The sequence below is a fragment of the Mercenaria mercenaria genome, chromosome 19, assembly GCF_021730395.1.
Source record: "Mercenaria mercenaria strain notata chromosome 19, MADL_Memer_1, whole genome shotgun sequence".
Classification (NCBI taxonomy): domain Eukaryota; kingdom Metazoa; phylum Mollusca; class Bivalvia; order Venerida; family Veneridae; genus Mercenaria; species Mercenaria mercenaria.
In genome coordinates, this window is record NC_069379.1 from 20,210,431 (window position 1) to 20,233,913 (window position 23,483).

General features: G+C 32.2%; 1 protein-coding gene across 3 annotated transcripts in view; it reads left to right on the forward strand.

The window, feature by feature from the left end:
• LOC123542823 (uncharacterized) overlaps positions 1–23,483 on the forward strand; it is a 57,496-nt gene that overhangs the window by 28,013 nt on the left and 6,000 nt on the right. For all 3 annotated transcript variants that reach the window (XR_008368562.1, XM_053530976.1, XM_053530975.1), the window contains exons 11-26: positions 2,046–2,115; positions 2,247–2,458; positions 3,057–3,224; positions 4,478–4,628; positions 5,075–5,179; positions 9,531–9,646; positions 11,552–11,663; positions 11,789–11,986; positions 14,362–14,449; positions 17,484–17,606; positions 18,090–18,142; positions 18,756–18,820; positions 19,694–19,790; positions 20,576–20,649; positions 21,745–21,895; positions 22,374–22,427. Coding sequence is in view for 2 of the 3 variants with exons in the window: in XM_053530976.1 (XP_053386951.1) it covers positions 2,046–2,115; positions 2,247–2,458; positions 3,057–3,224; positions 4,478–4,628; positions 5,075–5,179; positions 9,531–9,646; positions 11,552–11,663; positions 11,789–11,986; positions 14,362–14,449; positions 17,484–17,606; positions 18,090–18,142; positions 18,756–18,820; positions 19,694–19,790; positions 20,576–20,649; positions 21,745–21,895; positions 22,374–22,427 (1,837 nt within the window). In the remaining variant the exon portion in view is untranslated. The remainder of the gene's footprint in view (positions 1–2,045; positions 2,116–2,246; positions 2,459–3,056; positions 3,225–4,477; positions 4,629–5,074; positions 5,180–9,530; positions 9,647–11,551; positions 11,664–11,788; positions 11,987–14,361; positions 14,450–17,483; positions 17,607–18,089; positions 18,143–18,755; positions 18,821–19,693; positions 19,791–20,575; positions 20,650–21,744; positions 21,896–22,373; positions 22,428–23,483) is intronic.

Consider the following 23,483-nt stretch of genomic DNA (forward strand, 5'->3'; position numbering starts at 1 on the left):
AATACTTTCCCTTTTAATAAAGTATAAAGCGCGATTAAGATAAACAATTTTGTTTTGCGTAATTTGCTTGAGTACACATTAAATAGCCAAATGCAAGTTTCTTTGACTAAAATTTTAAATAAGAAGCATTTGACCCAAATTACAGTTCCTAATTTGAACACAGTTATATACTTTATGTGCAAAAATAGTTTAAAAATCTGCTATTAATGTACATTTATCTTTTAGGTATCAATCATATATTTTATATAAACACGTATAAATCATTTGATTGAAACCTAAAGATAATAGAACAAGAAGGGGCAGTCAGTCAAAAATGGATGTAGAGGGGATTCTTTGGCATGCTCTCCTGAATAAAAATTGAATTTGTGGTTAGCTCTGGTGCATTTGACAAATAGTTGGAGGAATAATCTACCCTTCTACATCCTTTGGAATGTTTTTAATATTATAAGTGATACTTGAAAACTTCGTGAGCCATTTGAACTAATACGTTATTATCTTGATACCTACCCTACCCACACCTGTGTGGTCTATCTGATGTAAATTCAGGCAAACATGTCTGAAAAACTTACCTGTGATTTTAAGTAAACAGAATGTTCTGTGTGAGAGGGTACTCGACATATATGCAATATTCAAACGTCGATGAATGTGCTATTTTTCCTTCATAACGAAGAAAGAATGTAATGTAATAATATAGAATTTTACTAATCTTATTAAATATTAAAACTAAAAACAAAAAAACTTTCATAGTTATAAAAATCTTTTGTTTTGTAAATGTGACCGATAACTAGATTTTTTTCAGTGATTTGGGAGCCAGATTTGTTTCAGGTCGTTGAAGCCGAAATTCTTTTCAAGGAAATGCAAAGTAAAAACGTTCGAGGCCCCAAGGATATCAAATGGCCGGTCCCTAATAATCAACCATATTCTAATGAATAGTCATGTATCTACAAGGGCATACAATAAACGAGACATGTGATTTTTCTTGCAATTATATATATATATATATACATTCTTAATTTCTATACTTTTCAAAGGTTTGAATAATTTTGTTAAATATGTTCTGGAAATTAAATTTCATATATGGAATTTTATGAATCGTAAAGTAAACTTTGTGGTTATCAGTAATATACATTATATGTGTAGCTCAATACAGTATAAATGTGTGCTACCACTAAAAATCTGGAAGTTACTTTAGCAAACAAACTGGGGTCACGACAATGACTTGTAATATGACAACAGTACTGGTTTTCCAGGAAGAGGACGAGCGAGTGCTAATGCATGACAAAACTAACAAACGAATGTTGTTGCATGACATTTTATTATAAATGTGACATTAAGGTATCCGATCCACAAATAAGCAAGTTCTATATAACAGTGCTATATAAATATATCAAATATTGATGCCTGGTAACCTCATATAATTTTGGTATCATTTGAAAGCATATCATCTACTGAAAAAGAAAATATAAATAACATGATAAAAATATGTTATAGAATTTTTATTTTTTTACTTTATAGTCTTCAATGATACTTCAACAGAAATCCAGTTGTTACAGCGTAAAGTTTATCATTTTGCGGTCATAAAACAGGACTGTAATTATTCTTGCATATTATTTATGGTCATCCTATTTATTAATTCTTGTTCAGCAGACACAACTCTTTCAAATGATACCAGAAAATCATGGGGTCACCATGCATCGAAATTTAACTATTTATGGATCGGATACATTAAATTCACATTAATTTACATATTCTGTAAAGTTTAATTCATTTGATGAGGACTTTCTTCATTTTAGTAAATATTTAACGATTACTTATTGCAATGAAAAGGCCGTTCGATAGCTTTACGGGGATTTTCTCTCATAGTACATATAACCATATGTCTGCACAAAATATGGTCGAAAGATTTTATGCTTCTAATTTTTCTTTATTTGTTAATTGCTTAGGTCCAATGAAATTCTTGTGAGTAAAATATAATAAATATGCTTGAAAATTAGTTTCTATAAACATAACAGACGTAAATTTTAATAACTGTTATTTTTATATAGGTAAAGAGTAAAAAGAGGTGGAGCCAAGTCATGTATATGTCATATGTTCTTGAACAAGGGATTCAAAACGGTAAGTTTTTATTTTCTGTTGGCATGACTAATTAAATCTCAACCCAAAGTCTTAATAGATTGAGAAAAATAATAGAAATACTGTGGACTTACTTCTTTAAACTGAGTTTCAGAGTTTCATATATTTTGCAGAAAATGCTAATTATGACAAAGAAGAAGAATCATACATTCTAACAACGGATGCTGATGTCAAATTTTCACCAAAAAGTGTAGAAGCACTTCTTGATTTAATGACCCTCGACAAAAGTGTCGGAGCAGTATGCGCAAGGACTCATCCACTCGGGAGTGGTCTGCTAGTATGGTACCAAATATTTGAATATGCAATCGGACATTGGTTTCAAAAAGTTAGTCTAAGTTGATTTATTTTAAAAAGAGATTTTTGAGTTGTTTGCTACCTTAAAATTTCTCTTTTTTATGTATCAAAATAATCAGCATTGTTAAAAATACGGTTGACATTGAATTAGAGTCAGTTTACCTTTCTAGATCAGCTGATTTAATAAATTGCACATAGTGAGCTTTTAGTATCATTCGATGACCGTTATCCGTTGCCAACAATTACATTGCGTACTAAAATAGAAAAAGTGGAAACTCCACAGGTCGCTCAACACAACAAAAACGAAAATGTTGAAGGCTCGGTTTGATTGAGCCTGTTCATGACCACCATCAAAATTTCAACCAAACTTCACATTCAGTCTTTCCTCATTTCTAGGTCATCCATGTAGACTTTTTATTACCATGGTAACCGATATGATAATCTACTCCAAATTTCAAAATAATGTTGCAGAAATGTCTCAATGGTAACACTCTACAAAATACATTCAAATCATTTCGTTCCATTCAATAAATTGCCGCTAGGGGACGGTTGTTCCTTTAGAAGCAATGGTGGGACCTTTGTGTAAGTGTAACATGTGTTGCACAAAATTTAGCTATATATCTGTTCAGGCTTCAGAACATGTGATTGGATCGGTCCTTTGCGCGCCTGGCTGTTTCAGTGTTTATAGATGTAAGGCGATCAAGACTATTCTGTCAGTGTATGCCTCGAATGTTGAAAAGGCAGAGGAATTTCTTACCAAGGATATGGGAGAAGACCGGTGGTTTTGCACACTTATGGTATATCATATATGTAAACTTATTATAAGATTTTTATATTAAAAATGTAAGAATAATTACGAAAAATAAAAAGAAATACAACGATGACAGTCATAACGATGTATGCGTACAGTTGCCGTACACAGACGATTACATATAGTAGTTATATTGCTATCTTTGTTTGCTCGTATATTTATTTCAATTACAACGACATATTGAAGGCTGCATGGCGAAATTTAGGTTTTTAATATTGGAGAAAGATCTCATATGATCGTCTTAACAGTGCTTCTCAGACACGAGCGGGCACTTGATAGCACCACGGACCTTCTGAAAGCCAGCTGGATGTTTTCCTTGCACGACGTTCAGAGCATCACTCGGTCTCAAATAGGCCTACGACGTCTGTGACCTTATCTATACTTCCACGGCTGCCCATTTCAATAGACGCTTTAGTTTTATATTATCAATTTAAATGACTGTGCGTATCAGTTTAAATGTCTGATCAACATCGTTAGATCCGATTTTCCATGAAATCGTTTATGTTTTTTTCGAAAGGTTTACTGACAAATCTATTCTACAACAAGTAAATGCAAATGTCAATATTCAAAAATTAATTGCTTAAATGTAGTTAAAGGTATGCTTGAAGTGAACTCCTCTATAATTTTGTAATTTGACTAAATGGTTTGGGAATTCTACTGTCAATATACAAATCGTGTATTGTGTCTTCACAAAAAGATATGTAACATTAAAAATCTGCTAAACAGCATAATACAAAAGTGGAATGAAATATGTAGCAGTAACATATGGTCTTATTTTATGATAGGCTTTACATTAAATAAGACTACAACACTATAAACTAGTCTACATTTAAAGTGGAATTTTTTAAATTGAGATTATATGATTCCGCTTCGACATTTGTCTTGAGTTAATTTCAGAATGCAGATTTAATATTATTGATAATCTCTGAACACTTCAGAACTTGCCCGCTGACGCCTGGTTTTGATGAGCCACGACTGTTTTCGCAAAACGGTCTGTTCAGCCAATAAATATCGGTTTGCTTATTATGCATTATATATAACAAATGTTTAAAAGGTATAAATTGTGGAGATATAATTTTAACGTATGAATATTGAATGAAACACTTCTGTTATTCTGGGTTCCTCTTAAAACCAAAGAAATGATTCAAAATACTGTTGAGACAATATTGGCAAGTTTTATCTGCCGATTGAATGAACAAAAATAGAGTCATTAGATATTTTTTCTCGTGAAATATCAAGGTTCAAAGCGGTTGGAGGATAGAATACTGTGCGGCGGCTGAAAACAGCACACATTGTCCAGAAAACTTTGACGAATTTTTCAAACAGAGAAGACGCTGGATTGTTTCAACTCTGGCCAACCAATGGCTGTTGATTCGAGAATGGCATTACAGTAAGATTATCTTTCAAAGAAAGTCATACAGTTCAAAATTCATCCAAAATGTATCAAATATTTAAAGATAAAAGAGCTATTTAAAAAGTTGTCAAAGTCATCTTGTTTATATTTTAACCGTATACGTGAATGTTTGTTTACTAACACATGAACAAGTAAAGTAACGAGACAAATGATTGATCACACACTATGTTCGAACACATATCCTGTAAATTTCTATACTTAACATATAACCTTACAAAACAAATTGACAACAACTGCATATTTATTTGCTTTACAGTTAATCGTATCTTTTTCGTCATTTTATATAACTTGAGGTACGCTGCTTTAACGAATCTAAAGCAACCGCTACCAAAGTCCAGTAGCTGCATTCTTGATGAAACGGACGCCGTATGTTCTTATATTTATACTGAGCATTACTTGGTATTATTTTGAATTTTATTCAGTAAAGCAACATAATCTACGGGTGTCGTTCTTTTACAAGATATACCAGATCATTTTACTGGTGTCTACACTGATTGGACCAAGTTCCGTCATACTAGTAGTATCAGGTATGTATTAGGTATGTAGTGTACTTTTTGTGTCTCAGACATTATAGAATATCTGTATTTTGATATTAACTGTACCAGGGGATGCTGATATGGATTTATTGAGGCTCATATATGCCGACCCTGTTAAAACAGTAGCATGTTATAAGGTCTATTACTCATCCAAGAAAAACATATTGTTGCATCATTTTTCAGGAAAACATGATTGTTTAAGAAAAAAATCCATTGACATTTAAATATTTTGTTAATTAATACCCCTACCTATCTGAAAATGTTGGATTCAACGTATCAATATCACCTTTCTCTATGTAAACGCACAGAAATTAATCAAGAACAGACTGTCTCACAAATTTGTTGTATCTGTCAGCTGTACAATATAGTTAAATGCGGAAGAATTTACCACCTATCTCAATGCGGAAGAATTTACCACCGCTGACGTCATCATCGATACAGACCGAAACTCTATCACCATCTTTGAGTCGGCCGTGGACTGGATTACAAACTTACATGTACTCATGTCCAGCAAAATAAATTCAACATACTTTAAACCAAAGCGCAGTATAATATTGATGATATGGTTAGCCGAATCAAATTCTATATGTATTTGGTTTCTAACTATCAAAGCGCAGTAAGCACTTGTGCCATTTTTGGAATAGATTCTTTTCATACACATACTAACATATATCACCTTCCATCAGTACAGTACTATCAGTACTTTGATTTCTTATATTCCTGAAAAATATGTACACCAGAACAAATACGTTCATAAATATATAAACCAGTCCATGATTCATAATCCATATATTTAACATTAAATGTCTTTCGTCTCGAGATGGCATGTTACCTCAAAATCAATTCTGTTTTAAGTAAATAAATGACATAATTTGGTAGACATACATCGAGAATACACAACAAAATCATGCAAAATGTATTGTTTGCCAAAAATAGTTTCGTGTACATGACGTGACTACTTCTGATTTTAGGAAGTTACAAGTTTCATGTAGACCTATTCGTTAGGAACAAATGTCAGACAACAATAAACTGAACAAAGATCATTGATACAAAATATGAAATATAGAATAGACCTGATTTGAAAATCAGTCCGTCAATATGACCCGGGGCTAATTTTGATACCAGGTCATGATATAACAACAAACAAATGCATGCATTTTCTGGCAGTTAAAAAATTATTGATACATATCTTTATCTCAATTTGAAAATTTATTTCCATTGCAGTTGTTCACATTTACTTTGTTTGCTTACAAGTTCTGGAAACATATTTTCAACTCATTTTGACCAGGTAGTATTGCAAATATTTATAAATACTTAAAAGTATTAAATATAATGTCAAAGATACATTTAGGCCAACAAAACCTTATTATTAATAGGAGTATTTATTAATCGTGATGATAGTGACAATTACAAAAACGTATAAAGCCATTAGATAATAATGGTTATGTTTTAAAAAAATGGCATTCATTTGATATAATCTTAAAATTGATATTGTTTTGCACCGTGTTGCAATTTTTACACACCTTTTGCACCTTTTTGTATAATTGATAAAATTTCCTCCAGCTCATGCAAAGACAAATTTCAAAGTGATGACCACTGTCCAAAACGTTTACAGAAAATTCTTTATACCATTACTTTTGTCAAACTACTGTCAAACACAAATATAACTGTCAATGTCATATTTGTCTTGGGTGCCTCAAGTAAAAGGGTTTAACGAGACAGAATTCTAACTCCAACATTGAAAATTTTAGTTGGAGTCCTGTGGGACTGTTTTAATTTTTTCTCACTTCATTCAATAATAACCTTTGGACAGAAGTAAACCCTACCAACATTTCTTCGATACAATGAGAGTAAAGGAGAAAAAGAGATTTTTTACCGCATGTAACTCAGTATTTTTAAAGAAGTCTTACTCTGCCCCCTCCTGTTTTGGAGGTAAATTCACTTTGAACAGCAAGAACTTTTTGTGCAATAAATCAATAACACAACTTGTAAAAAGTAAAAAAAAATTCTAGAAAAAAAGTGATAAAAGACAAATTTGGTCCCAGTGGGGCTTGAATCTGAAAAATATAAGTCAAAGTAGGTTTATGGTAGGAACTGAATACTCATAAAAAGGAGGTACAGTATTAGGTATCTAATACTTTAAATCGGTGTTGTCTTGAATTTACAAACCGGCTGTAATGAATAAGTATATGAATTTCTTATATCAATATGAACAATTTTTATTAAAAAACGTTTAAGGTATATGTCGCGGTCAAATATGAATTAAATTACTTTTGTTTGGACGAACATAAATACACGGTCCATTCATGAAGAATATTCAAGGTTAACTGCAATTTTTTCAGATAATAGTACAATATCACTGGCATAGAGTAAGATACGGACTTTTTCGTCATTAACAACATCAGTTTTTCATCTTCACTGCTAAATCATCAATAAAGAATCTTAATAAAACTGGAGACTGTGGCCAATGGAGACTGGCCACAGTCTTGTCTCAAACCTGTTTTACACTTTTCTCTATCATACGAAGTTGTACAAATCTAACTCTTACCTATGATCTTTTGATAAGGAAAGGTAAATATTCTGTATAAACTGAGCAAGGTCAAAGTAATGTACCTAGATGCTTCGATAGAAGAACAATACATTGAGGAAACTGACTAACTGATAAGGATTAGTTCTTTATAAGATCCTATTACATATACAATATTTATTTTCCTGACTGGATTTACTTTCTATTATCTGTTGTTCTAGTAATTAGCGAATTATTGAATACCTACTGTTTTCATGCTTCTACTGATAATTGTGTTTAGTTTTGTCATTGACCTTTTTGAATATCTTTTTTCGATAATGTATTAACAAATATTTCTTTCTTAAAGTTTTATATTTTCGATATAATGATATATATACAAATATACCCCGACTGGTATACCCTTAAATAAATGTGGTGTTCATATCTTTAGTTTAGACCGGTCATATAACCGACCGAGCATTGCATGAAAGGATTTAATCATAACTGATACTGAGAATGAAATAATATCAGACTGTAATTTGAATCTAGCATTACAAATGCCAGTTGGTTGATTGATCCGTCAATTCGTCCTCAGTCGGTCCGTCCAAACATCTATTCCTCCGTCCAAGAATTCGTAAGTCAAAAAAGTGTCAGGTATGTCATATAAGTAAGCCTAGAACTTACAAATGCAGTGTATTCATCTATAGAGGTTGTCTGCCTTTTTATTAGACATCTGTTGTTTGTAAGACTACTAACTAATTTAAAACAAAGAACATGTTTGTAGGACAGATGGCTAGTTATCCTATTAAACTGACGGCTTACTAGTCATTCCATTTGTGAGACAGCTTACTAGACAAACTGTATGTGAGACAGCTTACTATATGCCTGGTTTGTAAGCATAATGTTTGTGAGCCAGCGTTCTGAACATTCAGTTTTGTAAGACAGCTCAACAGACATATTGTTTGTTAACAGTTATATACATCCTGATTGTGTGACGGCTAATAATAATTATAATAATGCATCCTGTTTTCTGGCATCCTACTGACTTTATTCGACATCCACTCAAGTTATGTTTGACTGATTAATTCAGTTTTTTACTGCTCAGAATTTTTGTAAATCAACACTCACAAAAACACATTCGTGAACAGCGGAAACTCAACAGGCCGCCCAACACGATAAATATTTGCACATGTTACAAGTGCTCAAACAATTTAGAGAAGTCCGTAAATGTATCATACGACGGTATACATGGAACCTTTGATGATACACAGAGTTCAGTACCATAAAACGTAGCGTATGTCCACATTTAGAATAATGGGCTTGCCCTTAACGAGAAAAAAATGGGCAGCCTGCATATCACAGAAACTGCCAAAAGATAAAGTTTGACCATATCATTGGGGTTGTAAAGCTATGAAAGCGGAAGTAATGGAGCCTCCCAAACCAAAATGTTCAAGCAGAAAAACTAAACAGTACAGCTTGCACAACATAAATGTCTGATGCGACCAGTTTGTCTTTTCAAATAATATTTCGTTTAGGTGAAATAAAATGTGGGCAGCAGGTTTCGTCAAATATCTTTGACTCAAAGAGCCCTTTATACGGGTGAAAATATCCCATCATTTTCTATAAAATCCAACCGAAACTATATAGCTACTGTTATATTTAGTCTGTTTCAATGTTAAAGTTTTAACGAGCTATATGATATTAGTAGAAATTTGTAGAGTTGTAAGCTTTTTAAGGAAAAAACTGAAAGGTGAATATTAACTTGTAGCTACACTATCTTCTCATGATAACAATTTAACGTATAAGATTTCTGAAATAAATTTGGACATTTTGTAGGAGGATTAAAATATGGACAAGACTGGAATCCAACAGCAACGGTCTCTCTGCAGGTTGTGATAAGTGTGTGTTACGCATTTACTTGCCTATTTACATCACAGACCGTTCAGTTAATGGTAAGTTGAAATTTTATTTCAGAGATTCATTATTAGTTGTTCATTCATTATAGCTTTACTACTCGTAAATTAGATAACAAATAATACTTACTAAATTGTAGTCTGCAACGCTAACACCACTTGTCAAAATATTACATCTTTTCTCCACTTGGTGAAAGACATTTCGATCGTCACTGAAACAAACATATATTCTCTTTGTCAGTGGACCGTGTATGATAGGGTTTGACAGCAGCCATAAGCAAGCAGCAAAATCATTAAGTGAGCAATGACTAACGCTTGCCACAATCCAAACTATATATTAAGCAATATAGTTTAAGCCTCTAAATGTTGTTTCGGAAAACAACACCAACTGTGTATGTTTCAAACAGAATACAGTCCGCCCACGAAAAATACCCTCCCTAATTTTTACACAGAAATAAAGAAATGTGTTTCCGTTGCCAAGTTTATTACATTGAAATTCTCAAAATGTTCCTCGAAATACTGAGCAATGGAACAAATTCAAGTTCACGTATGCTAAAATAAATACCAAACTTACACATAAATGAGTCTAATCTAAATATGTATTTATAAAATGTACAAGGATTTAAAAACTATAAATCTAACATTGAATTTAAATGCAAAGTACAAACTTAAGCTAATACTGCGTAGAACTTATTATTCTACAAACTTCCCCGTATAAATAGTTACTTTCACATTACCTGACTGTTCAAACGTGTTTTGTATATGCACAAGAACATACATTTAAAACGTGCAAAAGAAACATAAACTATTCAGCAAGACTTTGTAACAGACCATTTCTTGTTCACATTAACAAAGTAATCCTTAACTTGGCCATGCGGTGAACCTATCTTTAATGACACAAACAGAGGTCAACCTACGTCGTCGGTAAACTATAGGTCAATTAATGGGAGAACGGTGCCTTTGAGTGATAATGACCCTGGCAAGGTGATAATAGCCTTAAAGCTCTCGGGCTATTATCCTCTTCCAGGGCCATTATCACTCAAAGGCACCACTCTCCTATCTATTTACCTGTTTATCACATGTTTACCTATACTATAGTAAGAAAAGTTTAGTAGAAGTTTTTATTGGTAGATATCTACTAGCATCTACTGGCATAATAACTTTCAGCTTTTCAGTTCCTATATTATTTGTATAAGAGGCTATATACTGTATAAAATCAAATGCCTTGATAGTTGTACTATGTTGCTTATAGCATAGTTTAGGGTTGAAAATATGTTATTTTACGAAGAATACACGACCTTATGCTCAAGATAATTAAACTAAAACTGAAATTTTCGCTGTTTTACCTCCATGAAACGTCATGACATCATTTCTGTTTACGAACGTTAGTTTCCTACGCTAACGTCAGCGTCATATAGATGGTATTGATATTGTGAAAGTCCATGTCATTCCCTTGCTGACCAAGATTAAAATAACAAGGCAAACTTGTCAGATAAAAATGAATCAAAGCTTTTTCGTTTCAAAGCATGCCCAAAATGCTAAGGGATAAAACGAACGCTCTCAAAAGAATTAACAAAGACATTGTTGTCGTCACGACCGCAGTACTTAGCACGTATGTAGAGACACAAAAGGAAAAGTTGAAATTATCCTAATTATAATGCATTATATGCATTAGTGAGGCGCTTTATAAATGTAAAGTCCTACTTGTTGTCACATTAATTATTGTCTTCACTCATACCATTGCTTGCCTCAAATTGAATGTCTTATAAAACTTACCATAGGAGTAAGCATTCTGACGGAAAATGTTAAATTGAGACCAACTAATGGCAATTTCTATTTTCTTATGAATCTATGAACTTTTAATGTCAACGTTATACATGCTCTGCAATTAATATCCTTCATTTTAAATACAATACGCATCGTTATATTGTACTCTATTTTCAGTCTGGAAAAATAATTTGTGGTATATATGCTATAATGATGATGATTGCCATCGTCGGTACAGCTGTGGAAATTGCAACTGACATTAATGGACAACCAGGAGCTGAAGTCAATTGTACGTAGTTCCTATGTTTAAAGACAAAAATGTGTTGTTTGATCTTTATCATTTATAACATATTAATTCCTTTTTATTTTGAAAACAATATGTTCCTGTTCTTTATACATGGTAATTTATTCCAGTTATCAGCGAAGATATCAGGATTTCCTCGACGAGTTTGTACTTACTCGGAATGGCCGCTCTGTTTCTCGTTACTGCCCTGTTGCACCTAGGAGAGTTTTGGAGTATTTTCTATGGATTTGTTTATCTGCTTGGACTGCCATCTGGATATTTGATTTTGATGATATACAGTATCTGTAACATTACCGACAGTTCCTGGGGTATGTTGTTTACGAAGATTTTTTTAAAAAAAATAAACATAATGATCACGCACGCTGGAAATTCCTACAATTTATATTTGCTTAGTACATTACAACCTTTGTAGAGCAACGCCCTTTGGGAGATACAAATATTGACTGTTACGTATAGGTTGTTGTTCTGGAGATGTAAATTTGATAGTATATTTCAGCTTAGGGAAATTTTGACGATGTTGTTTTAGAGAGGTTTTTGCTTAAAGGACTGCTGCCCTGGAGAGGTTGTACTGTACTGATAACTATATGTTTTGCATCCATATGTGTACATTTGATATTTTATACTTTATGATTTAGTCTCTTGTATTGTGCTAGTTTATAGGTAACAACTACAAAGTATTGGAAGAAAGAAGATTTCAGAGCTCACCTATGCATAGATTTAAGGTAGAGAGCGAGAAGCTTGGGGTAGATTTGCTGCGCGCGAGTCACAGTGAAGACTGGGTTTGCCTCAATAAAATAAAGTGCTACTTAGGCAACTGTTACATAAGTAATAGACGAAAGTACTGACTCTATTAATTTATTTTGTCATTTGATTTAAGGACACAATTGTATAAGATATATATTATTCTTTTATAAAATCTAAACAGAATTTTAGCGACTAATCAGTTTGGCTTCACTGAAAAGTCGATTTAATCAAGGTGTGTACGTTTGTAATTTGTTATACAGAATATGTGTTTAGTTCAATTTTAAAAAACAAATATAATTATAAATTGGGTAAGGCAAAACACTGCACATCGTTTAACTACCAACATCAATATTTCTAATTATATTATCAAGTGGCTGACCACACATATACATTAATTACATCAGATAGATTACACGATCTAAGAATATGACATGTTTCGTTCTATTTCGCATCAACCGCCGTCTATCTCTTTGTATCTCTCTATACATCTGAATCTTTTCCTTAGAAAATGTCTCCGTTAAGTTGTTTCTTAGTTTGTATGTCTGTGTATCCTAGAAAGCTGTACGTGTTTTACCTGAGATTATCTCTCTTTATATATTTATACATGTACCTTAGTTTATCTCTCTAAATATCTTTTGAAGCAGTAATTCAGTTTAACACGCTGTATGTCTGGGAAAACTGTTCCTTATTTTGTCTCTGTATTGAGTTTGTGAAGCTGTTCTTCAGTTTATCTCTATTTATATCGTTTGAAACTCTGTCCCATCTCTCCTTATATCCAGGGAAACGGCACCTCTTGTTATCTCTCTGTATATTTAAGGAAGCTCTACCTCAGTTAATCTAACTGTATATCCTGTGAAACTCTACCTAAGATTATCTCTTTTTCTCATATCTCTGTATATCTTGGAAAAAAACTATCTCAGGTTATCTCTCTGTCTGTCTTGGGATGTCCTGGGCATCTGTACCTCAGTTTATCATTCTGTATACCTGTGAATCTGTACCTTTGTTTATCTGTCTACAAATCCTTGAAATCTCTACCTCAATATATCTCATTAACAACCTTTGGAAGCTCTACCTCAGTTTAACTCTCCGTATAGATTGGAAAGCTGTATCTTGGATTATCTCTCTGTATATTCTACGAAAATTTAACTCAGTTTATTTCTCCTTATAATTTATCCTCCGTATATGCTGGAAATCTGTACCCCAGTTTCTCTTTCTTTTTATCCCTGGAATTTGTAAACTTACAATTTATCTCTCTCTATTTCTTTAAAATGGGTACTTCAGTTTTTCTCTCTGCTTTTCTTGTGAATCTGAACATTACCCAGATAATCAGTCTGAATATCTTGGGACGCTCTATCTCAGGTTATCTCTGTCAATAACCTTGGAAGCTCTACCTCAGTATTTTTTTCTATATCCTGGTAATCTTTGCTTCAGTTTATATCCCTGTATATTTGTTAACATGATCTGTTCTAGTTACATGATAATATTTGCATGTTACGTTTGTTACGTGTGCTTTTTTCTTATACATAAAAACTGCGGCGTTTACAAATTTAGTTTTATAAGCTATATCCTGAAATAACAGTGCCTTTTGATGACAATTCATTGGTTACAAAAGATATTGAGCGACCAAGTTTCATTTCATACATAATGGTGCTACAGCTCATGAAAATTGCTTTAATATAATACTGCTTAATACTAGAAGTTTTAACTGGATATAGAGTAACGTAAAATATGACAGATTTTCAATTTATCATTCAGTTTTTACTCCCAAATTTTTGTTTTACTTCATTTAAAAGATTTAATGACAATTACCTATTTTAAGAATAAAGAGACATATTTTTGTATACTACAATATTCAGTTATGTAGTGTGCATTTTCTTTTTTCTTTTTTTTTTTTTACAAGAAAATCAAAGGATCGATATATTTAATCTTTTATCTGCAGGGACAAGAGAGGCTGAGCAAAGTATTGTCAGACCAGAAGGCAAATCATGGCACGACAAATTTCTTGCAGTTTTCAAATATATATGCACGTATGTATATATACCACAATGTTTGACCAAACTATTTTTGGAAAGGTTATCTCATTTCTGTTATTATTCAGGTCCTTTTTGATCACGGATTACATTGAATAATTCTGAATGATAGAGCTTAAGGCGTGCTTGGGGAAGGGTGTGGGGTTGTTCACATATTTCAACACCTCGCATGAACAAACTCATTCAAACCAACGTTAATCGTTTTGCTTGGTTGCATTTATTGCTTCTTTGTAATCTCCTTATTTATTTTATTATCAGTTTATTTTTAAAGGAACATAAATTTTAACTCAAAAGCCCGATCAGTTTCTCCGAGCAGGTCTAGCAGAAGCGTATGTCCTATAATTAACAGAGCACAAAACTAGAGAAAATACTCCATTTTGTTTCAGATAGATTGATAGAGAATTCCTAAGTTGTCGTTGTTTCATGTTCAACTTGTCAGTCAGAATGGAAATAGTAAATGTAAATTTCCTAAAAGTTGACTGTTGCTGGCTGACTGCAATAGTATACAGAAACCATATTTACATGACATTGTTTTATTGTATACGGCTGTGTCTTTAGTCAGGAGCGTTAGAGCTAAGCTGGGTACTGTAGAAAATTATATTATTTACGCGGTCATTTCGTCTAACAAGCTGTATGAAGACTGAGTTTACGACAGATATGCGACAACAGTGTCCAAACCCTCCATTTCCTTTTAAAATGTGTAACTTACAGTCCCAAGGCGATTTTCCTATATTAATAGCACATGTTTATATATTATGACTGGTGTCGATGTTAAAACGATCACTCTTTTGTGTTGTTTTTTATTATATAATAACCATGTATCTCGTTTACGGATAAAAGAAACCTGTCTTTTACATCTTTTCACCATTATTCTCATTTTGTGGGTGGCCCGCTTAACTAAAGCGATCTATTGTTCTAAGTGGGTTTTATGTACACACTGGTTCTAGGGATTCTACTCCTTTACGTTTTGTATTTATCATATGCGCAACAATAGTAAAATTCTTACAATAATGTTGCATTATAAAATACTAAGACCAGTACACCACAATATTGCGTTTTGTATTATCTAATCCCATACAACTGTAGTATATAAAAATACTAAGAAGCTACTAAGATACTGCCTATAGTTCTAAATAATTCCGAATTTAAGGACGCTCGCTAGAGTTTCGTAAGTTTTTTCTCAATAATAGATTTTGATAAAATGTTTTGTATTAAAAGATCATGTTATGATGTATTGAAAAATGAAATAAAAATACCAGGTCACCAGCTTTGTTTCAATTTAATTTGCCCCTAGATATGGTGCTTTTTTAAACATTATTCAAAATTTCTGTAATCCTAAAATATATTTCAGTAAAATACAATAATCAGCATAAATTTGATCATTTTCACAACGGAAAACAATATATCTATTTGAAACATTATCAGAGAAATAAAAAGAACATGATTTTGTAAAGAAATGAATACTTGTTCAGCAGACCCAAGGGCTATTTTTGCTTGTTTTTTATTGTCAGTTTTAAGTTGGTACTTCTGCTATTTTATCTAGTTTTACATAATAGAATTTAATCAAACTCTGCACATACCTTTGGTTATATCTACCTAATCTAAAACAAAAAGAAAATAGATAGGTCACCATAATAGATTTCGCTTAAATCAAATTACAACGAGGTGGGGTGTGGCGGGCATTTATACAACGCAGGTTGGTACGAAATACTCTTTCAGTGTTTGAGCAAATGACTTAGAAATGTATATATAAAATATCAAACGGCAGATTTCTTAATAATCGGATGTTAAGGTGTTTCTTAAGCATTCTGATAGCATAGAACGATGAAAGTTTCCGCCTTTTTTTAACAAAACCTAAAGTTTACGAATGTACGGTACGGGTACGGTACGGGATTAGAAACAGCTGCGACTCAATGCAGAGTTGGAGCGTTGGTATAAATAACAGACTCCAGTATATGTCGGATTGAAGCAGTTTGAACTAAAAGTACTTTAAATGTAAATATTTTGTAACCATGGTAATACTTACCCTAACCTTTAGTCAGTATATTATACATTTTGTACATTAAATGCATGCGAACATACAATAATATGCGAATTTTTGCCATACGCGACATTAAATAATCACTTCCGAACAGGCGCAGAAGTCCGCACCAACCCTGCAGTGAGCTACATCGAAACCAAATTGGCACGATGTTGGGGTAAATATCGACCCGTCCGGAAAACTGTTGCGAGTGCCTTAAAAATACATAATTCATATTCAGTTGCAGTTGTGCTTAACACAGCACATATACTATGTTATAGCCTAATGATCATGATGATATTTTTTTTTGCATTTTGAGAACTTTAATTATGACAAATTATGACAAAACAAATATAATCATCTAATCAGCACTATCATACTTTGATATAAATGTATATACAGTAACACTTCTGGCTAAATCGCCATTCCATTTTGAATGTTGATTAAGTTAGTTTTTATATCGAATGTATTTTCATCTCACATGATGTAAGTATTTCTATACAATAACTGGTAAACATTTATACTTTTAATGTTTGTTTAAAGTTTCTATATATAACGTAGATCAATACATGGATAGCATTTAGTTTTCTCAATGGAAATTTACTTGGTAAGTCGAAGAAAATATAAAGATCGACCTGACTTTAATTTTTTTCAATTTATCTATACACTTTTTTTTGTAGACAAGCCTTATAAAATAAATATATGAACACAGTAACCCAAATTTCTATCAACCCTACCTTGGTTGCATTCTATACTTCCAAAGAATCTTTTTATAGATTTTATCAATATCTTTAAATTATTGATATATAAGTTAGTTCAGCGTTTTGACTACTGTTATCATTTTACTACTATTTCATAATGCAGGTCTCTTAAAAAGCATTGAATTTCTTCATTTTCTATTAGATGACTGTTAAGTCGTAATCGAAACTGATAGATGAATCATTTGTAAGATCATATCCGCCATTAAAGAACGTATGTTGCTTATGTAGACACATATGTTGTATTTTCAAGATGCTGCCTATCTCGTAGAATGCAAGATAACACTCAGACTATACATGAAACTGGAAGTAAAGGCACTGAAGATACTTCGAACTCAAATAATTCGAAAAGTGATGGTAACAGTGACGAAACAAGGTTAATATTAGCCATATTATCGTAAATTCTGTCATTAGCACACATTACTCAAAGGGCAATGTCTCACTCGGAGATTAAAGGTCAAAAGAGATATTTATATGTTTCATAACTTTGTAATCAATTTGGGGATTTTAATATTAATTCAAACAAATGTAATCGGACAATGTGTTACGGGTTATACTAGGAACTCTAGCTCAAAGGTCTATGTCACATGCGATGGTCAAATTGATATTTTTCTGCCCAGTCTGTGAAATATTTCGACTTAGGTTAAGCTGATGTGTCATATACGCCCAATTGATGTATTTCTTCAGAATCACTTCCCTTAGTTATGACCATTTCTTACAATTTTTCGTATTTCCCAACAAACGAAAAAGTTATCAATATTGAAATTTAATACTTTTTCGTATTTAAAGATATTATAAGCAATGAACAATTGTGTGTAAAAATGTTTCAGGATTAGATTAAATCTTTCTTTTCTTTAAGCTCTAGCAAATTACCAACAGGCGTTACAGAGGATGGAAAGGGACCTGATCTACGTATGTATACATTTTATTCATGTGTTGTAAGCATAAAATTATGATATAGTTATGTCTATATACAGAGCGATGCAATGTTTTTGAAGACTTTCATAAAACAAGCTGAAATTTAGTATGGACAGTTACTGGTCAGTATATGTAGTGTATGATTGTGTTTGTTTGGATTACGTATTCGAACATCTTAAATGGCTACAAATGAAATATATAAGAAAATGTGTTGTTGTTGTACTAATACCAAATAATTATTTCATATCTATATAGGAATTCTATTTCAAATATCCTTTTTTGTTATTATTTTGCATAAAATTTTAATTGATAGATCAAATCAATGGATACGCGTCAAGTCTTGAAGAAGTATTATATAATTGTTAAGTAAAAGATAAAATCATTTTACCAATATGATAAGGTGTATGAATAATTATAAATGAAGTTATATGTTTTAAACAGTGAAATTATAACAATAAAAATCAATATTTACATTTTAATTTACCACTTTCTACGTTTTTGTCAGAACAACAAAACATCTGTTTCCAGTATTAAATATATTTTCTATTATATATAAGTATTTGACGATGATTTTAGCACCCCATTCAATAACAAGTAACTTTTTCAGGGAAGAGTTTTAGAGGTCAGACTCAAGATGAAGATCCCTGTGTGGAGGCATGGTTATCGGACATGGTAGTCTTTTTTTTCCTTAAAATAGGCACAGTATAAGGTGTTCTGCTAATAAGAGAAATAAACAAAAATAAAAGTGTAATCCCAGTAAGTATTCAGCAAATAAAACATTGAGTCGCAAAAATGTATATTTATATTTCAAAAAAAACTTTATACCGTTGTGTTGTCAACATCTTACTTAATCTGATAAACAATCAACATCTTTACCAACAATCTACCTCAGCATAACATGTTCTCCAGATACTTAATAGAAAGAACAAAAGAAAAAAGTTGTACCACCTAAAAATAAATTTGATTTGTAAGCAATAAAAAGAAACAATTGCTAAATACTACGTTTAAGCTTTTACGTATTTACAACAGTGGGACGTTATTGCAAATGCATCAAAACGAAGACATGTAAAAAGTCTTGAAATTACTGAATTTAAAAAGGCGTTGAACTGTCCGAAATTGCGGCCCAATTATGCAATATATCACTACACTGACAGCTTGTTTGAAGGATAATAGTTCAAGTTTCATATATACAGTTTTCATGTGAAACAATCGTTCCTTTCTACGATTTGAGTTATTTTTCTCTAAATTGTTAGGTTAAGTGTTAAGTTAATTTATATAATACCTATTCAAACATATGGCCCAGTTTTAGCATTTCGTCTATTGTGTCTAATGTGTTCATGGAAGGAATATTCGTGTGTCATAAAAATCTACCTCTACACCAGTCATATTCTTAAAAGCAGGTCATTGCAGGATATGATATATCTTAGCCAAATTTCGAAACAGTAATATTTCTTATATTGAAAACTAAGATATTCAATAACGTTTTATGGCATTTTTTACTTGTATTGATGTCATTTAAGTAGTTTGCCTCTAATTCACTTTCAGAAAGCGGAAGCTAAACTATTAAAAGACAACGGGTATGAAAAAACTTCATTTATCAGCGGATTGACTAAAAGAGAATTGAAAGACATTGGAATAGACAGTAAGTTAATTTAACTTCATATAGCGGCACTGGAACTTTAATATGAACAAAAGCTTATTGTATTTTCAGTACATAAGGTAATATGGAAGCCTTGTTACATATGACTTGGCTCCAAACAGCCGCCGAGAGCAACCATTTTCCTCTGTGTCCAATGCCTAAGCAGCATATAGGTCCGCGAGGACAAAGTTGCAGTTAACTGTAGGCACATTTTCCGGCATTTTGTCAACATCTGTTAAAGTTCGGCAGGAAAACCTGTTTACTTTTATTGAAATTTAACTTAATCAAAGCAGCGATATATAGCATATAAGCGGAATATTACTGAATTTTCCTATGGTCTTGTGGTCTCGTTATTTTGATCTGTAGTTTCTTCAGCCATTTGCGGTATATGACGTACATTATTTTATATCAAAGACCTGACATTGCAGAATCAAACGAATCAAACTATACATAAAAAGAACTTTGCTACATTCTTGATACATTATAAGCCGCGCAAAATTATCCGTAAGACGTCTATGCATCCGTTTTTTTTATTTTTTGGGCTTTGATTCTATTACAACATTTTCATGCCAATGTCATTTCGACCTACTAGATGGCGCAAAAAAGTGCTTCCATATTTCATCCACTTGTGTATATAAAAGACATATCAGAACCAAAATGATATTTACATCACAACGTTTTTATATATTAAAAATAACGAAGTATTTGTAGGCCTGTCTAACAGTTTTACCAGGGTATGTTTCTGCTATATATTTTACTTGTTTTTTCAATTTGATTTATCTTTTTAGACAAGATAAATAGAGGAAAAATTTTGATGAAAATAAAAGAACTAAAAGATTACGAAATACCAACAGAAGTACCGGTGAGTATTGGTTTATTCAAAAAGTTTACAAATGAATGTAGACATACAGATAAGTCAGCACATGTCAGATGATGACTCACCTCAAAATTGATAAATAAGCAGTTCTTATTATCTTTCATGATTCTAACCATCCTCCAGAAAAACCGACTTTTTCAGACTCTGTATATACTCCAGTGGTAGACAAATGCTGACAAACACCATTTTTATCATCAAAGTTTTTTAGAAAATAAAAATAAATTGATATTATTATCACTCTCGGTTAATGTAAGGTAATGTTAATAACAACATGATTGTGTTTCATACTTCTGAATCTTCTAACTGGCTCTGAACAAAACAGAAACAAAAAGAGGTTGTTTTTCACAAAAGACACATGTCTCCCACCAATTCCCTAGCAGATATATTAAAATGACACAAATTAAGTGCCATATCTCCGGCGGTGAAAGTTACTGAACAAAACATTCCGACGATATATAATTAATCGCTCGTTCAAAGTTTGGTTGAATACCAACCAGTGGTATAGAAGAAGCAGCACAAACATTATAAAATTTGACAAAACAAGGGTCATATCTCACCTGTAAATCAATGAAGCGGAACATGCCGATGATACACAATTAGACTTGTCGTTATAACGTCGCGTGGACATCTGCATGATAAGATAAATGATGTTTCCTAAACCTCATATACCTCATTTGTGTGCAAAACCTCAAAAATTTATAATAGTTGCAACTTCAATTAAAGGTTCATTGTTTCTGAAATGTTATTCGTTTTATTAAATCCCAAACGGTTAGCTGTTAGTTTTGTTAATTGATTCTGTATTTTTTTTCGTTGATATTACACGCAACAAGGAAGTCTATAATGAATATTACGTGCTTATATTTAGGACATGCATGGGTACAAAGTCACTTATTTTTAGACAAATGTGTTCATTTGTATTTGGTAATGTATTAATTATTTATTATATATCTTTTTGTATGCAATTTTTATAATAGTTTTCAAAAGCACTTACCATATTGTAGCTTAAAATAGATATAGTCAAGTTTAAATCTATGGAAGCAAACTAAGACATTAAATATGATGATTTTTTTTATGTTTCAGGAAAATGTTGAATCTTGGTTGAAACGCATTGACCTCTATCAATACAATGACAATTTTAAAAGGAACAGTGTGATAGCGCAACGGGATTTGGAAATCCTAGTCGATTTCAATGTCAAAGACATTAAAGAACTCCTAGGCATAACAAAAATTGGTAGGAAATTATTACAGTTAAAGGCACAGGCACGCCTAAAATTATATATGTGATCAAAGTTTTCAAAGTGTATTTACATATTTCTGCAATAAAACCCCTTTACCTTATTTCAGAGGGATGTTCATGCCCTTGAGTAAATAAAGCACTTTTTTATACTTGTAACATAAATAATGCATAGTTTGTCAAACCTATACATAAGCCATTTGATTTTGACAAAGATTTATTAATCATATCCATGGCACTTTTAAATTACACAATTTCACTAGCTTGGTTAAATTGGGTTTGATAAATGTATTTGTCCAATAGTTACATGTACGACATTGTGCTATTACACACTAAATTTCTATAGCAGTTTTGACCAGTGACCAAGCAATTATTTATACTATGTTACTGAATAAACTAGTTATATATAACAAATAAAAATAGGGAAAAAATGTAATGAATTATCATTCTAAAAATCAAATCTACCTTTTTATAGGACACATCAAGCGATTCCTAACAGCCATAAAGAAATTGAAAAAACCAACAAAAGGTAACGTGTTGAAACAACATTGTTGCATTTATAAAGCATTCAATTCATGTATCTTTGAGCGGAAAACTGAGAATAAGACTTCAAAAACGTGTCAGAATAATATGTATATCTGAAATATTGATAGAGTAACTCATATACACAAATAGTGCTTGACACCATTTTCATACTTTCATTGCTATAATTATAGTTGAATTGCTATTAATAATGGGAATTGGGTCATTTATGGCTGAATTGTGTTAATTACAGTGATAGCTGGGTCTGCGTATTTTGTTTGTTTTAATGGGTTTAACGTCGTTACGGCACAAGTGTAGGTCATAAGGCGACTTTTCAGCTTTGACGGTAGAGGAAGACCGGAGGTTCCCATCCGTGCATTATTTCATCACAAGCGGGCTCTTGGGTAGAACCACCCACTGACCTTCTATTAACATCATCGATGAGGGGCAAGTTATTTTACGTCAGCTACCTTAACATCTCGGCCATGGAGGACCCGGGTCCCAGTATTACAAATTATGTTTTTTTAAATCGGGAACCAACTTTTGTTAGAGCAATTACACATTGTGAAGAACTATGTACGAATATGGACCAATCAGAAATATATTCTATCAATTGCACCAGTTAAAACGAAGTCACGCTGTTAGTGCAAATAAAGAAAGAAGAGTTGTAGTATTGTAACTAGGTTTTGAGCTTTATGGTCAGCGCATAGAAGCTAGCTATACATCTGCGTACGGTGTAGTTGTTAGAATATATAGTCTGAGCATCGGAGAGCTGAGACAGTTTGGTAGTCTACTGAGACAATAGGATAGTTCCAGTGTTATTGGCAAACTACAGAATGCATTGTGGTTTTATCTATATGGTAGTTGAATGTTATATATGATAATATATTGGTACACGAATCATTTAAGCGAATCGCGAACGAAAAGAAGAAGAAGATTTAAGCGAATTAGCTAGAGGAAAACTTTATATATTAGATATATAGGCCCTAACAGCATTACGTTTTGACAAAGGACATTCAGTTTAGTTTGTCAGCTAGTCTAAGACAAATATAATCTGAAAAGT